At 36.7% G+C, this 18,018-nt stretch overlaps 1 protein-coding gene across 1 annotated transcript in view; it reads right to left on the reverse strand.

The window, feature by feature from the left end:
- Positions 1-1,091: 1,091 nt before the first annotated feature.
- LOC114651128 (protein FAM124A) overlaps positions 1,092-18,018 on the reverse strand; it is a 65,129-nt gene continuing 48,202 nt past the window's right edge. Inside the window, exon 4 of the mRNA XM_051926257.1 lies at positions 1,092-2,359. Coding sequence (XP_051782217.1) covers positions 1,532-2,359 — 828 coding nt within the window. The 3' untranslated portion in view covers positions 1,092-1,531. The remainder of the gene's footprint in view (positions 2,360-18,018) is intronic.

Here is an 18,018-nt window from a genome sequence, read left to right on the forward strand (position 1 = left end):
TTATACTCTCTTCTTGTTCAGTATTTGCTGGAAATCTTTTAATTGTCTGTACTAAGTATACTTCTATTCAAAGGCATAATTAATCATTATTATTTTGTAAAGTTAAGACAAATTACAAAAGGTTTTCTGGAATATCTGGTGAATTAATGGAACAAAATACAAAGTCATTTGATATATAATGCTCTTGTGTTTATATGAAACCTTCACTAAATGCAGTTCTCACAGCTAATGAGTACACATATGTTTATAAAGTTTATAAAGTTTATAATACACGTCTCCTTGTTACTTTGAGTCAGCTGTTTCACTATCGAGGATATTCATATTTAACTACTTCAGTGATTTTTATTTAGAAATCGACTCATACAAGAGCCAGTTAGAAATAATTATTCCACTGATTTGCTTGATTGTTTTGAAAGCCTTATTTAGAAAAGGTAAACTGTGATATGAATAAAAAATTCCTGCTGACGTGGCAGAACTTTTCTACGGTGTGACTATGAATCCTCCAAGGATCCTAGGAATCTGTCAGCTTTTCATCAATATGCCATATCAAGTAATAAATACATTTTACATAGGAAAAAGAATATATACAGTAAGTGGTATTTGGTAGATAAGGAAATACGATAATCACTAAATTTGCTAAAAGACAAAGTTGAGGCTAATGAATATGAAGAGTTTTATGCAAAAACACAGTTTCATTTTGTATTTCCAAATTGTATAGCTCAGTGTGGAATTCCTCTATCTTTTACATAATCAATTAACACATCAAAATGAATGTAAGTTAATGAGAGATTGTATTTAGTATGCTGCACACTAGTTTCTTTAAACTGATTTGGTCTTCAAAATACAATTTTAGATAAGGTCAGTTTTCTACCTTAAGTTAACCATTTGCAGCAGCATGGCTCAAATTAAGCTTATCTCGGTATGTTTAAACAGTAAAGGTTGCTCTGCTATACTCTTATGTTTTATGAGTATTTACTAATAATGTATATAACGTAGAGCAAAATACAAAAGGTCAAGTGTGATATGTTGTTCTGGATTACTGGCATTACGTGTTAAATACCTGTAAAAATGTAATTTTTCATTTATATATAAATTTGGTAAAGAAGATGATTTATTATTCATTTTAATTTGAGTCAAGTTTACACATGAAATATAATTTGTATAGTTTAATAATTGATGTGTTTTATTTTATTTCATTTCAAACTATCCAGCTCCTGGCCCATGGTGCTTCAAGTAATCCTGAATTCCTTCCTCAGTTTGCTGTCTGCTGCCTTGCTGGCTTTTGCACACCCAACACAAATTCCAGGTAATGTTGCTAATTCTTGCAGGTATCTTATATAAAACAGCAGCACTTCTGTTGGAAAGGCTAAACAAAGGCAGCTGCAGAAATGCAAGCCAGTAAATGCAAAGTCATAAGGGTGACGCTACTGGAACAGGTGGACATTCAGCATCACATACAGCTGATACCTGATACATATTTTCCAAAAATTAAGATAGTAAATCCTTGAGTAGTGCATACATGTCAGATAACTTAGATATAAAACTCCAGTTCAAGGTCCTCCTGTGGTAAATTGCGGAAATTGTCATGATATAAGAAAGAGGTAGTGTCTGTCTTTTTGGAATGTCTATGGTCTTTGGGATGGCGCTGTGTGACTGAAGTGGTCAGTTTGTGCTGGTAAACACTAGTAGGCCACAGGTCTCTGGAAGAAGGTGAGGCATGCAGGATGTCAGTGAGGGAAGGGAGTGAACCACATGACAACTGAGAAAAAGAAGGGACTGGATTCTTCATCATGGACTGTAAACGAGCCTGACTGGGAAGAGTTTTACTGGAGTATGTCTGGCAAATCTTCTCAGAGGAAGACCTACAGCCCTGGAAAGGATCACCTAGCCTGGAATAGCCAGATACCACTGTCATATCAGAGCTTCTCATCTTCAATCCAGTGTCCACATCTGTCTCCTCTGCATTATCCAGGTCATCAGTGAAGACACTGAACGAAATGTTCCTGTCTGAAACTGCTCGGGAAAGCACTGAGGATGTGAAAGAGGTGGAGTCAATGGCAGATGGCAAGCAGTAAAGAGATCGACTACGTTGTGCCGACAGTGATGTTTCAGAAGAGCTACTGCTTCTGCGACTGGTGCTGTCACCTTGGTAGTAACTCGATAGGTCCTGCTGAGAATGCCTTAGGTGCTGTCGAGATCGCGAAGAAGTGGTTCCCTTCTGATAACGTCTGTTGCGATATGACACTGGTCCTCGGCCGTGGTGAACGCACACAGGTGGCGAGTTTAGCAAGGGCTCTTGCTGCAGGTTGTACTGTGAGACCGTGTGCCTTCGGTGAAAGTTCCTGGATGGCTTTCTGACCTACAATGACAGAATTCAATCATTTTCATCAGTATGTGATTCACCCACTTCCTAAAGATATTTTTTATTTTGCATATTTTTTACATTCAAATCATTATCAACTCTACAAACAGACAACAAAAGTGACTGTGATGCACATGAAATTATACTGTGGAGGCTAAAATGTTAAAAATGGTATGCATTTATTAATATATGTAGACAGGGATAAATACATGTAGAACAGAAGATACAAACAAGAAAATCAAATTCTACCGTCATTCCTGCCCTAGCTATATAGGTCTTGGATCCCTTTCTGGCTACTGAGGGGGCTTGCCCACATGCCCACCTGACAAATACACTTCTCCATTACTGTCACTCTCTCTCTGCTTTCACTCTCAACACTGGCTTATTCCTCCCAGTGCTTGAGATTTCACACCAAACTCTCCTTTCTGAGCACCGAGTCACCTCTAAATCTGTTCCTTACATCACTTTTAGTCAGGTTCCGGCTACCCTATCTTTGCTACAGGAACTCCAGCCTAGAGCTGTGGGTGAAGCATCTGCACAGATCGATCAGACTCAAAACAGTATGCTGCATGACTTCAAAAAATGTTGTGTGGCTCTGTGCCCCAAACATTGGAACTCTGTAAAAAATGATAAACGTAGATATCTATTTTTACTTACTGCTAGTTTGTGGCCATTTGTTGTATTTTGTTGGTGGTTACTGTACTATCTGTGTCTTTTGTTGCTTGATGTCTGGTGGTGCAGTGATTTGCACTGCTTCCTCACAGTTCAGGCCACATTTCTGACCACAAAAATTACTCCAACATAGCTGGCAGAAATTTCCCTAGCCCTCATGGACATTTTAAAGACCATTACACTAGTATAATCCACTCAAACTGCTTCAGTTCCTCCTTTCCCATTGACCTCAATGCATTTTGCAGAGTTTGAATAAGTTCTAGTATCCTTCCGCAATTTCAGCAAACCTGTGGCAAAGCAGACTGCACAGGTTTCACTCATCACTGCTTAAAATATACAATTTACTAATATACTATTGTTACCTTAGTGTTTTTTTCCAAAAATACAAGCATGTCTCCTTTTTGTTACTCTTTCGCAAACATTTCAATACAATTCTCAGTATGAATTGTTTGCATTTTGTATTTGACAATGCATTAGTGACATATCACTGGAACAGCATGGATCAAAAAATGCTGTGACTTACAGCAATCCTTAAATTGGTTGTCATATTTTTCCTCAAGTTGTTTCAGGATTGCACTTTTTGTATCTTGTTTCAGTTATTTATCCTGCAGGGATTTTTCAAATCAGCGGGTGAACCAAAGACACTGTAGCATAATTCAACCCACATCATGGCTTCAGAGAAGTTATCCGCAGTTCACTGCCTCCCATATGCTGATGTCTTGCCAAGTAAGCTTTGGATTGGGTAGTCATGTAATGGGGCTTATACTCCATTGTACGTATGACCATTTTTTATTGACCTCCAACAAGTAGCACAATCCTGTTAATAAAAAATGGCATTACCTTTCTGGAGGTCCCTCTGCAAACTCCTAACATCCTTCTTGGAGGCCAAGTTTATCTAAGCCACAGGTGGGCAGATTCAGTCCTGGAGGGCCGCAGTGGTTGCAGGTTTTTGTTCCAACCCAGTTGCTTAATTGAAAACCAATCCTTGTCAATTATTTAATTTCATGGCTTGCTGGTGCTTTAACTCTGCCATATCAGGTCATTCTCATAACCTAGATTTATTTTCCTTTCTAAGGATATCATCCAAATGATTTGAAGTCTGAAACAGACGAGTTATTGTCAGTGCTTCATTTTTTTCTCTTCACTTTCCTTCCAAGTATTTAATTAAACCCAATAGTGCACTATAAATACACACAGGGGTAAACAGAAACAAGCTAAATGGAGAAATGCTGATTTCTTTTGTCATTTGCATCTTATTGCTAATAAGGAGCAATTAAAAACCAAGACTACAGCTGTTTAAGACTAAAATAAGCAATAAGGGTTCCAAATCTTAATGAGTGAGACAACTAAAGTGAAGGAGAAGTGTTACTTGAGCACTAGGTCCTTCTTATTAACTAATTGGTTTGGAATAAAAACCTGCAACCACTGCAGCCCTCTGGGACTGAATCTGCCCACCCCTGATCTACGCCATGACCATCTCTAAAGTCTGTCTCACTGGTAATATTTTTGTGGTACTTCTGGTCATTATCCTTTCTAAAAACAAAGTGCTGACGTCACTCTTTTTGGACTGAGTGCTGAGCTGAGAGTTGTGTGCTGTTTCTGTGTAATTTTTGTTGCAAGTTGAATTAAATTAAGGTGTTTGCTGCAAAAAAAAGCTATACACATACTTTTTATTGAAACTTGAAATATACTTTGCATAATGGAAAAACAAAACGTAAAATTTATAAATAATGGATTCTTGGAGCTAAATGTTTAGTGCAAATATATTACTTTAACATCATATACAAATAAAGATGAGTTACTTACTCGTATATGTATTATTTGTAATTAAAATGAATTAATTTAATACATTAAGCACAGTTTATTTTTAATGAACATATTCAAAAGTTATACAGACCCTTGCTTGCAACTTTCTAGTCTCTTTTATTTTATACTTCCCAGGAGCGTATCTGTAATCCCAGCACAACAAACAGTGGGGTTTAACTTTATGTAGTCTACATTCCACAATGTACTCTTATAATTTTAACAAAACAGGCTTCTAGTACACCTCAGCATTAAACAATATGTGAGAAGATGCTATTCTGATACAAAGGTGAGAACTGTTAATCCCTTTTAATTTTGTAACTGCGTGCCTTTACAGGTCCTAAAGTTCCAAGGCGCTCTGCCACTAATCGTTTTAAAAAGCTTATTACAGGTACGTTAATACCAGCAGAGGGCAAGCAAGAGTCAGGTTAGTGGCATGTAAAGACGTCCACTATTATAAAGCTTGTAGTGTGCTGCATTTAATTACAAGTACAGTTTCTTTATAAATTGCATTATAAGTATATAAGTAGAATAATATGAATGTAGCTGTACAAAGACAAAATGACTACAGTAGTTAAGATGCATATTTAAAGGTATCAAGGCTGTAGTACTTCCCTACTTCCCTAGCTAAGCAAACATTCTTGTGGATTAAAATTAAACTTTGCACTGTTTGTCTTTACTTTTAAATAAGCAAAATGTTCTAAGTATTATTGATAAAAAATGCAAGCATTTCAGTAAAACAAATTCCCAAAAGATTTCAGCTTTGCAAAACAAAGCCTCACATTATTGCATGCTTCATGTTGTGAAGCATCACCACTTAACACTTGTCTCTGTCCTTAAGAAATATTTCAAGGTAGGAAGTTGCCACTGAAGCAATGAAATTTAAATAAGTGTTTAACAGAAAACTTAAAGAATGGAAAGTAGTCATCATGGCATTTCACTATTACTATTGTTAGCAATTATTTTTATTCTGAGGCGGATGGCCTTAAATCAGAATTTGCTGAAAGTTAAGACATCTTCCTCAAAAGACCTTTTCCACCAGCATTACTACCCAATGTTTCTTGTCATGATGGCACTACCAGGGATCAAGACCACAAGTTACAAAAAAGCATACACAATACAGCTGGGCCTGTAATGAGCCTATCTCTAAAAAACATCACCTACATAGCTTCTCCAACATGTTCAGATGAACATTTCACTGATGTTTTTTCCTTCCCCTTAAAATAATCTGTAAATTAACAAATATTAAATTGTGGGAAGTGACCATAATTTAAATTAATAAGCCTCAGAAGCACTTCACATCCTGGTACATCCAGTCTCCTGTATGGATATTCTGTTACTTAAAATTACTGCATAATTGTGTTACATTGCTGCATATATTGTAATATTTAACCAAACCTCAAAGCATGGCACGTTACTGTGCTGCACAATGAAATGTGTCCACTTTGATATACTCAAACAAAGCTCCATCTTGTCTCTACCCATATTTAAAAAAAATTAACCTAATACAGACTCCACTTTGAGAAGCTGTATCAAGTATGGTGATCCATATATAGCTTACAAAATAATGTTTGGATTTGCACATTGCACAACATGGTCTATATGTGTCCTTTCTCAATCCCATTTCCCTGTTTTGTTACCTTTACTGTACATCTCAACTGTAACCATGTTGATGGATTTGCAATAGTGCTCACTGTGTAAAGTACTATGTAAGCAAACATATTTTGGGATTTAGTTACTTAATTTTTTTAATATATTTTTCAAAAAGCAAACAACATTTGTATAAGGGAAATAATGTTTCTAGTCTGTAGAAGAAATGTTTCTCAACACTACAACTTGAATGACTGTGCATACAGAAATTAACAAATTTAAGACTTTCAGCAGCTCTTATCCTTACCGTTCAGTTTAGTAATAGAACACAGCACAGGCTCACATGTGGCAGCTTATTTCTTAAAATCCAAAAACAACCAGCCATGTCTCCCAGTGCACACAGTTTTGTAGATAGCTGCCACAGCAACATGTACAGAGCGACAGTGGCAGGTAGTATTGAACTTGTGTTGCAGTATGGGTGATTTAAGGAGACAGCATTACATAAACCCTCCTCACAAATAATCTTAGCTGAGGAATCCAGACGCTTCCACTGATTCTGAAGTGTAACTCTTAATAATCTGATCAGGCAAGTGTTGTTTTCTGAATTTTGATCATGGTGCATCTCTCTTTCTCATTATGTTTGCAAAAGAACTGTATTTGATGATTGATATTCAGGGCCAGGCTGGTCAAGTAAGCATTATCCATTGCAAGTCTCCTTTTTGGATCAAAGAACTGTTAGGTTTTGGACAAATTAAAATTTTATTTTCAGCTATATTTAAATTATGTTTGGTGTAAGAAAATCCTGTTTATGGGATTTGAAGTCATGGGGATTCGCTTGCCATTATTATTTTATTTTATAATTCTGGTTAACCAAAAGTTAATATATATTAGTGTCTTTCTTATTTTTGTTAGGATGCAACGTCATATGTTTTTGTTACGGCCGCTGTCATTTTGTAGAATTGTTGCTTAGTTGTGGTGATCGATTGGTTGGCAGGAGGAGTGTTTGGCTTAGTCACAGGTGTGATATCATGAATGGAAAGCTTTATAAGCCACTGTCTCTATTTTCAAATGTCCAAGTTTGTAAGTACTTATCAAAGAATTTTGCCGGTGTTAAGGCTTATTGTTTATTCAAGGTTTTGACTCATAGCTTTGGAATTTTTACTATGGCTTTTGTTTCACATTGTGGCTTAGGTAAGAGTGATTTTTGCCTTCTTGGTTTTCAGCATTTTTGCCTGTTATTTAGACTACATTTATTTTTTGATCCCTTATTTACATTTTACTTATGTGATCTCTCCCTTTCTTACATTTGGCTTAACAAAAAATTTTGAAAGTTTTCTTTCTTGTAAACATATTGCAATGCTTCTGAGCTCATTTCAGACCGTCCTCGATGGGGTTGCATGCCAAAACACTATTGACGCATCTGTCGAGGACTGCTTATCCATTGCCGAGGCAACCACAGGTTTGCAGCTCCCCACAGGTTTGCAGCACCACCAAGGCAATTGCAAGTTTGCAGCCTCCCCACATAATGTATCTGTCACCTACATTATAACCTGTCCCCATCCCTGTTCATTTGCTGTGACTGTGTATAGGGAAGTGGTAGCTCCCGTTTGAAGCCCTTCGACTCAGCCTCTTCTTTAGGGTGCAAGACAGTGGCTCACGCATTACAATATGTAAGCTTGTTTGATAATAGCCATCACCAGCATTAACATATGAAACAAAATAAAAGTCAAGGCAGAAGAAGCAAGACACTAGACATCGCCAAACTACACCAAAGCAAGTTTACCTTATCAATATTCAGAACTTGAGTATTCCACTACAGGATTGAAAGTTACAAGATTCGACATGAGACACACTCTCTCAAAAATACCCACACCCTTACTCATACAACACCAGTTTAGTCACCATTATACTTACTTGAGTGACAATGTATTGCATGTTGGTCAGACATGCAAGTAATAGTTTATCTGTACTCTGTATGAATGACCTGAAATTGTATTGTGGGGAGAAACCAGATTTCCAGAAGAGAACCCACAAGAATGTGACATTTCTACACAACTTTTAAATATACAGTAAGCTTCTAACATGACAAAGCAGCAGTCTTTTTACTATCCCAAAAGATAAGTCAATGCTGACTTTTTATCTAGGAAATACTTTCTGTATTCTGTTCAATAATGCCTGACAGAAAAACGTTTTTTTTTCCCCACAGTACTTGAAATTGTGAAATTTTCAAAATTGAAATTTTTAAAAAATTAGGTTTATTGTGTGTAGACATTTGTAAAGACACATTTTTGTTTTCTTGTAAACATTTAATTTTAGGGTCAAAGACCATTTAGTATAAGCTACAGATGTATCTCTCTAATTGAGAAGAGGTATCGAAGGATGGGCTTGTTACAATGTTTGCAAAAGTTTGACCATGAAGAGAGTTAACATCAGATAGACAATAGGCAGAAGAAACACACAGGGGTCAGAAATACCTGGAAGATGGTTAGAAAATAATCATCAAAGGCAGAAATGCAAAACATAGAAACTGTGGTCAAAACTTATTTTTAGCAAAAGGTTTCAACACTGTATTGTATTATTTACTCCTACCTTTCACTAAACTCTTTGTTATTTCATAGAGAACCCAAAGTATGACATGAAGCAATGGGAGCCATCATCTTTTATAGATAGATAGATAGATAGATAGATAGATAGATAGATAGATAGATAGATAGATAGATACTTTATTAATCCCAAGGGGAAATTCACATAAAGAATATAATAATAATATAATAAGAATAAGCTTATAATGAAGCTAAGGATGATATCACTGGTCACAAACCACATGAATGGCAGCAGAGGTCATTGATACAAACAACATGGTAGTCCCTAAGGAACCAAACTCATACAATGGTAGCAACTTCAAAAGAAAAACACAAAACGGGGAGAGTGGTAGAAAACAATAAATGGCAAAAAATGGCATAGCCAACATAAATATATAAAAATAAATATATATAATAAAAAAAAGAAAAAGAAACAGCATATGTGCCCACACTACAAAAATGTAAAGCTCTAAATGCCAAACAGAGATTTATAACAGCAGAGTTTTATTAAAATCTGCAAAATTTCTTTTTCTCTTCTAGGTAAAGACACCTGTCATTCACCTACCCAATCATTTTTATGATTGTCTTTAAGCAAACAAATCTTTATTTTATGAGTTTTAGTCAAACAAATTTACATTTTACGGAAATGTTATTTTCAAAGTAATACTATAATATTGTACATATGTTTGTATTGCAGTTATGCAGTTTTATTTTTTATTACTTTGTGAAAACATCACATTTTTGGTGTCCTTATGTTTTGTTACATCTGCCAAAGATGACAGATCAGAAAACAGATTTTACACTGTTCTGTATTTTTTTCTTCTTTTATCAAGCTATCCTGTCAATCATTTAAGAAATCTGAGACCCATAGTTTAGAATTCCATTCTGCCAAAACAATTAAAAGAATAAACTCTTAAACTGGAGAGGTCAACCTCGTGAGTAAAAAGAGCAAGCACCCCACAGACAATTCCCAGCAGGGTTGGAGACAAGTTGGTTCTTAATCAGTGCAGCATTTGAGTTTGCATACCATGACAAACTGCATTCCTGATGAAATGTTCGATACTGGCAGAGATTCACTATTAAAGATGCCATTAAGCCTCCAAAATTTTAAACAGGTAACAGTCTGGCAGCTATGACCTCTGCCAGTCAGTTAAGTGCATTGAAGAAGCAACAGCCACAGACTACCTGCTCGTGAAATGCATTGGTTTCCAAGGCACACCTCATCTAATTTCCTGGAATCCACGCAATTTACTTCTTTGCTTCATTTTATATATAAAGTTCCTATTTTGATGTGGCTCAGCAAAATTAAAGGTTTGCAGCACAGCACCACCAATCTTTGTCTTTCAGTGGCTGTATGGACAAAACAGTCTAATCAGTCGAATTTTATGATAATTGTACTTAAAAAAAAAAAGCTAACCTTTACAAGTATCATATATTTACACCGGCTGTTACAGACTCATATCAAATGAATGTTTTTATTCTAAAATAGTAAGAATAAGAGCAGCTCACTTCTCAAAACGGACTCGTCCAGGGTCAAACCCGTGAAGTTCTGATTACCAGTCAACAGTTGATACTGTTGCGCCACCAAAGCAGTCGTATCAAAGGGGTGTGAATGTCGCACCCTAACGCAGGTTCTTTTTCTGCAGTTATATTCTTGAATAGAAGCGCACTTGTTCTATTATATTTGTATCTTTTGTGAAAAGTGTTTATTTGATATTTGGACTTCAGGCTTCACACATTATACACTTCATGTCTACATTTTGTCAATTATTACTAAAACATGAAAAACATTTCTGTTTTAATGATGTGTTTACATAGATTGTTGCAGACACGGAACACACAAGAAATGCATGTGTTCCAAATAATGATATAGTATTTATAAAGCGGTGTCATTTTGCTTGACTTCTCACTCTATACAACTTCAAGCAACTGACACGCAGGTAAACAGATTTGAGCTGAGAAAACTGTGCGGCAGTAGGGGATATGATAGCAGGCTGCTTGCTGCTTATCGACACATTTACAGGACAAAAGACGCTGGCGGAGAGGTGCGAAGGGATTTAAGGTGGGACGGATCTACGAGTTTTTTCATAGGCTTTGGTAATTCTAGTGTTAAGTAGCAGGTTCCATTATGAATTCCATTTTCTAGAACTGGCAGCACAACACAATTATAGTACATATTGTTTAGACCAGAGAACAAGTAGCTTTATTTTATTTGCTTAGAAACTAAAAGATCCATATTGTAAAGACGATCAGGTGAAGTTAAATGTTTCTAGATAAAGTCTACTAAGGTTAAACTTTATAAGTAAAAATAAATCAGCCATTTTCACATAGCCAACACACTGTTGTCACACATGTGCGAGTAGGAGACAGCTAAAGTGCCTGAGTAAATGTAATACTACACCAGACCAGGGGGTCTCAGTTTCTTGCAGACCATTCCCAGGAAATCTCACCAGGTTCTGGCACCTCTGATGACGTCACTTCTGACTCCGGCACCTCTGATGATGTCACTTCCGGTTCTGGCATAGATGACATCATTTCCTTCCCCAGCCCTTAAAAACCGCCATCTTACCTCCAAGTATTCAGTTCTGTTTTGGACTCAGTCTTGTGAACATCTCTGTTCAATTATTTCAAACTTTTGCAGCTGGGATATAATATACAGGTGGCTGCCCCAAACCTTTATAATGTCTGGAGACTCATTCATTTCAAACTGGCCTTTTTCTGCTGCTAAAAAGGTAAGGGCATCTGGAATCAGGACTAATTATAATCCCTAGATTGAGTTTAACTCACAAGATGTTCTTTGTTTTAATTTCAATATTGCATTGGACGTGATAAAAAATCATTTAAGAAAAAAACAAGCTATACTGTGTGGGATATGGGCAGAACAATACCATAGTGGTCTCCACTTCACCATTATGACCCAGCATCCTAGGCTTGAATTCTACACCTGGTCATTGTCCATGTGAAGTTTGTATGTTTTCCTTTAGGTACTTCAGGTCCCCTCACATTCCAAAATATGCATGTGTTAGGTTTAATGCCTTTTCTGCCTTGACTCAATGTGTGTGTGTGTGTGTGTGTATGTGAGTGAGACTTCCTGCCTTGCACCTAGTGATATTCTCTGGCTCCCTATGATACAATATTGGATTGAGTCGGCTTGTTAACACACACAGCACTCCAAGCTTGTCAATATAAAATGCACTGTATCTAAATTAATTTTTCTTCATTAACCTGATCAAAGCTAAATATGAATTTTCTAACATAGCATATTCTCTGGTCTAAAGTAGCTTTTAGTTAACACCCAATTTCAGAATCTGCTTTATCCAATATAGAGTTGCAGCAAGCCTGGACCTATTTCAGCAGCAACAAGCACAAGGTAAAAATTAACACCACTCCACCTCACTATACACTAATGCACATTTACCAGTTATCAAATATTCCTTTATTTGTATAATTAATTTTTTGTCCATTCACTGTGTCAAAAATACAGAAGTACTGCTATGCTATATATTAATGGTACATATATTCTACACATTTTTCCAGCTCACATGAGCCAACCGAGAAACAACTGGATTGTTAACACATAAGAAGTTTAACCTACTGATGCTGTTCTCTGTTGGATGCTATTATCAGCTTTTTTTGTCATCATTTTGCCCCCCGGCCCCTACATTCTGCTAGTCAAAGCTTGGCATTTTTCAGATGCTTAAGTCCCAAAGGAAGAACAAAGCTGCTAAACACTGCTATATGAGCTAACAAAGGCTGTCCCTGTGTGTTGGTGACAAGCTGTTCATGCTTAACAGGAAGCACACTAATTTATAGCCAATATACCAGGCACAGTCAATAATGCGAGTACCAACATGAGCGGGTGGATCTTCACATTTTCAGTAAATCTGTAATATGATAAAATATCTGTAAAGCATAAAAAATAGGATTAGAAATAAGATAAGGTCAGTAAGGTGACCAACAATACATGCGGGTTTTAATCAAGCAGGAAAAATTGTGCAGTAGTCCCTCTTTCTTTAACACTCTCTGAAAGCTATGAAGCTGTATTTATATATTTTTTTTTTTACACACACAAAAAAAATTCAAAATTTTCTTTGTCTTCAGATTTCTGGGTGCAGTACCCCATAGCATTACGTTAAACAAAGGTTGTCTGCTGCAATATAAGAAACAGTAATTTTATGAGTTTTTTACATTTTCGTAGTGTATTGTGATATTAATAGTACCCTGCTAAATTAACTGTACAATTTTAACACCTGGTCCTAACTTTTCAATTTTGTCTCAGTCCTAAATTATATATATAAATATATTTAATTCATGACGACATCTATTAATGTTCACAATTTTAACATAGAATACAAACATTGTTATAATGATGAGTTTGCTTATCTTGACATTTGTATAGTTGAAATTTAATGAAGTCCATAATGCAGGAGTAGTAAAACTACGCCACTATGCTGAGCTGCATTACAGTGTAACCCAACGCTCTCGAACCCACCTAATCCAAGTAAGGGTCATGGGGGGCCAAGCCTATACTGGCAAAAGACAGGAACCATTCCTGGATGGGGTGCCAGTCCATTGCAATGCACAAACACTAACGCTCACACACACACTCAAAGAGGGACACGGGATTGTAACATGAGACATATACAGTAGAACCTCTGGTCACAAACATTTCCGAACACGTACAAATCGGGTTCCAATCAAAAAGTTTGCCAAAATTTTACATCTGTTCACGATCACATGCTCTGGTGGCGAACAAAAACACTGGCAGCCAGTTTCCCTACGTGTGTTCGTACGCGCCAATGATTTCCCATTCTCCGTTTCCCATTTTCTTTTGTTTGCGTATACAGGGCCTAACAAAGCAGCTGATGTTAAAAAAGGGATTACAATGTTAACCAAGCAGAGGTCTCAAGTGCTGGAAGAGGTAGAAAAACTGTTGCTAGTGTGGTTGAATGAGAAGCAACTTGCAGTCTGGAAGGTGCTAAGAAATTTTCACTAGTTTGTGGTAGATCACATGAATCTATGCCAATATGTATATACATCTATTTTCTATTGTCTCTAGTTGTATAACATTCTGTATTTATTTACATGTAAACATAAAGATCTGTTATCCTGTTCCTCGAGTATCTCTCAATAATGGAAGTTTGTTGGAAACTGACCAGAAATTTATGAAAATGCTAACGGACACTAATCAACTGGCTACATTACAAGTTAGCTGTGATTATAACTTTATTGTAATAACAATCTTGTATAAAAATCATCTGTTTTTAATGTACTAATATGTGTTTGGTAACACCAGAGTATAAAAGGGCCAAGACATGAACGAGAGTGATGCCTCTTATTTTCATTCTGTCTTACATTTTAGCATTTTACAGATCCAATAGCAGGTGATGCAGTGAAAAGTTCTGACACATCACAGACCCAGTGTCTGGACGTTGAATGCCATTTAGCAATTCTAAATTGGCCCAGTCCATGGCTGTTTCCTGGTTTGCTCCCAGTACTTCTAGGATAGGCTTGGTCTCTACAATCCTGGTATTGTGGAAAATATTAAAATCCTGTAGATTTGAGGTAATTTACCTCCAACTCCATCCTTTCTGTACTTGGATACTCTTTAGCTTAAATATCATACAACAGCAATTCGATTAATTAACTGTGTTACTAGGCTTCCTCATGAGAATTTTGTAAGACGATCACCCTTGGTTATAGTGCCTTCAGTTAGTCAGGTGTATCATAAGTACTATGTAACAAAGTGCCTTTCTGTAGGCAATATTTATAGTGCTTTTACTAAAGTCTAATATTATTATCAGACAATGTGGTGTAGCAATTAAGGCTTTGTACCTAGCACTTCAAACCCTGAGGCTGTAGGCATAATGTGAAATGTAAGTATATATTATTATCACAATTAGAGGTTTACGATTTTCACTTTTAATGTTTTAATTTTGTCGTAAGAATTTTTTTTTTGTTTTTCATCAATTGTATAGTCAAGCTTGTATTTTTTTGCCACAGCAATAGGCAAAAAATCATTCTAATACTGAATCAATTTTTACCTTAACTTATTACCAACAGAAATTTCACTTACAGGCTGCACATTAAGTGAATGTATATGTATAGAATTTTGGTGAGCTGGGTGTTTGGGGGGGCATCACTGTTCAAAGGTTATAGTGTGTTTGCTAATCATTGTGCTTTACATCTTCCTTGAACTTCACTGAGCGTTCTCTTTCCATTTCATCTATTTCCTGGTTGAAAGTGAGTTACAATGCTAGTGACATTTAAGCTAAGCAGTATCTATACTAAATGTGATTACATATGCTTTTTCCTGTCCAGGACACTGTCTTTTCTTTAATCGACTGTCCATCCTATTGGTTAGTGCTGCTGCTAATCTCTTCTGCTGCATACTTTGCTTGCATAAATCTACCTCTAAGCATTGTGCAGAGCATCTAAGTTAGCATAATATTAATAAATGTTGACAAAAAATAAAAAAAGGTGCTGGCTAAGTTTGTTTTATCTGTAACTTAACTAAATTTCAATCAAGTCACTCAAAGCATATCTGAGATTTTGAGGTATTTACAGTATATTTTTATTTTGGGGTTGTGGGATTTACCCCTAAATACTGATTTATCAAAATGTCCTTTCTTAATGGATACCTACTGAGCTATATGTACAATCCTGCCAAATGTCATCTTTTTAAGTAATTGGAAAAGTGTTTTTACTGAGGTGTGAGTGATTGAGTGAGTCAGTCAATCAATCAACTTTGCATTTTCTGTATATATATATATATATATATATATATATATATATATATATATATATATATATATATACATACAGTATATATATATATATACATACATATATATACACATATATATATACATATACATATATATATATACATACATATATATACACATATATATACATATACATATATATATATATATATACATATCTATATAGTGCTGTGCAAAAGTTTTAGGCAGGTGTGAAAAAATGCTGTAAACAAAGAATGCGTTCAGAAATATAAATAATGATTGTTTATTGTTATCAATTTACAAAATGCAAAGTGAGCGAACAAAAGAAAAATCTAAATCAAATCAATATTTGGTGTTAGTACCTTTTGCCTTCAAACCAGCATCAATTCTTATAGGTACACTTGCACAAAGTCAGGGATTTTGTAGGATTATAGTCAGGTGTATGATCAACCAATTATACCACACAGGTGCTAATGATCATCAATGTCACACGCAGGTTGAAACACAGTCATTAACTGAAACAGAAACAGCTGTGTAGGAGGCTTAAAACTGGGTGAGGAACAGCCAAACTCTGCTACCAAGGTGAGGTTGTGGAAGACAGTTTCATGTCATGGCAAGATTGAGCACAGCAACAAGACACAAGGTAGTTCTACTGCATCAGCAAGGTCTCTCCCAGACAAAGATTTCAAAGCAGACTGGGGTTTCAAGATGTGCTGTTCAAGCTCTTTTGAAGAAGCACAAAGAAACGGGCAACATTGAGGATTGTAGACGCAGTGGTCGGCCAAGGAAACTTAGTGCAGCAGATGAAAGACACATCAAGCTTATTACCCTTCGAAACTGGAAGATGTCCAGCAGTGCCATCAGCTCAGAACTGGCAGAAACCAGTGGGACCCAGGTACACCCATCTACTGTCTGGAGAAGTCTGGCCAGAAGTGGTCTTCATGGAAGAGTTGCATCCGAAAAGCCATACCTCCAACGTGGAAACAAGGCCAAGTGACTCAAGTATACACGAAAACATAGGAACTGGGGTGCACAAAAATGGCAGCAGGTGCTCTGTACTGATGAGTCAAAATTTGAAATATTTGGCTGTAGCAGAAGACAGTTTGTTCATCGAAGGGCTGGAGAGCGGTACAATAATGAGTGTCTGCAGGCAACAGTGAAGCATGGTGGAGGTTCCTTGAACGTTTGGGGCTGCATTTCTGCAAATGGAGTTGGAGATTTGGTCAGGATTAATGGTGTTCTCAATGCTGAGAAATACAGGCAGATACTTATCCATCATGCAATACCATCAGGGAGGCGTATGATTGGCCCCAAATTTATTCTGCAGCAGGACAACAACTCCAAACATACAGCCAAAGTCATTAAGAACTATCTTCAGCGTAAAGAAGAACAAGAAGTCCTGAAAGTGATGGTATGGCCCCCACAGAGCCCTGATCTCAACATCATCGAGTGTGTCTGGGATTACATGAAGAGACAGAAGGATGTGAGGAAGCCTACATCCACAGAAGATCTGTGGTTAGTTCTCCAAGATGTTTGGAACAACCTACCAGCCGAGTTCCTTCAAAAACTGTGTGCAAGTGTACCTAGAAGAACTGATGCTGTTTTGAAGGCAAAGAGTGGTCACACCAAATATTGATTTGATTTATATTTCTCTTTTGTTCATTCATTGCATTTTGTTGATTGATGAAAATAAATGATTAACACTTCCAATTTTGAAAGCATTCTTTGTTTACAGCATTTTTTCACACCTGCCTAAAACTTTTGCACAGTACTGTATATATATATATATATATATATATATATATGAGTTGGGAACATATCTTACCCGGATGGGAAGCCCCGAGTGGACAGAAAGGCTTCCCAAATGACTGACGGACATCCCAACCAATACAGAAGATGGTTCCTTACACTGGTGTGAAGCCCCAGATAAATGGACAGCTGTCCTGACCGGAAATATGTGTAGCACCATCCCTGGCCAGGATAGAACAGGAGGTCAGGGAAGGACTGTCTCTGTGAGATGTTTATTCCCCCCAGTCGCTAGATAGTGGCGGCCCTCAATATTGGCACCCATTCAGGAACCAGCAGGGAATGCTGGGAATTGTAGTCCAGCTGCAGGGAGATGTACTCCTTGTTATGTGGGACTTGACTTGGAAGTACAGTAGACCCCCGCGAAGTTGCGATTCGGAGTTCGCGGCCTCAGTCATTCGCGGATTTTTCCTTAGAACCTATCTAATAATTGTTAGCGGAAACCGCAAATATC

Source organism: Erpetoichthys calabaricus, chromosome 4, assembly GCF_900747795.2.
Source record: "Erpetoichthys calabaricus chromosome 4, fErpCal1.3, whole genome shotgun sequence".
NCBI classification, from domain to species: Eukaryota; Metazoa; Chordata; class Cladistia; order Polypteriformes; family Polypteridae; genus Erpetoichthys; species Erpetoichthys calabaricus.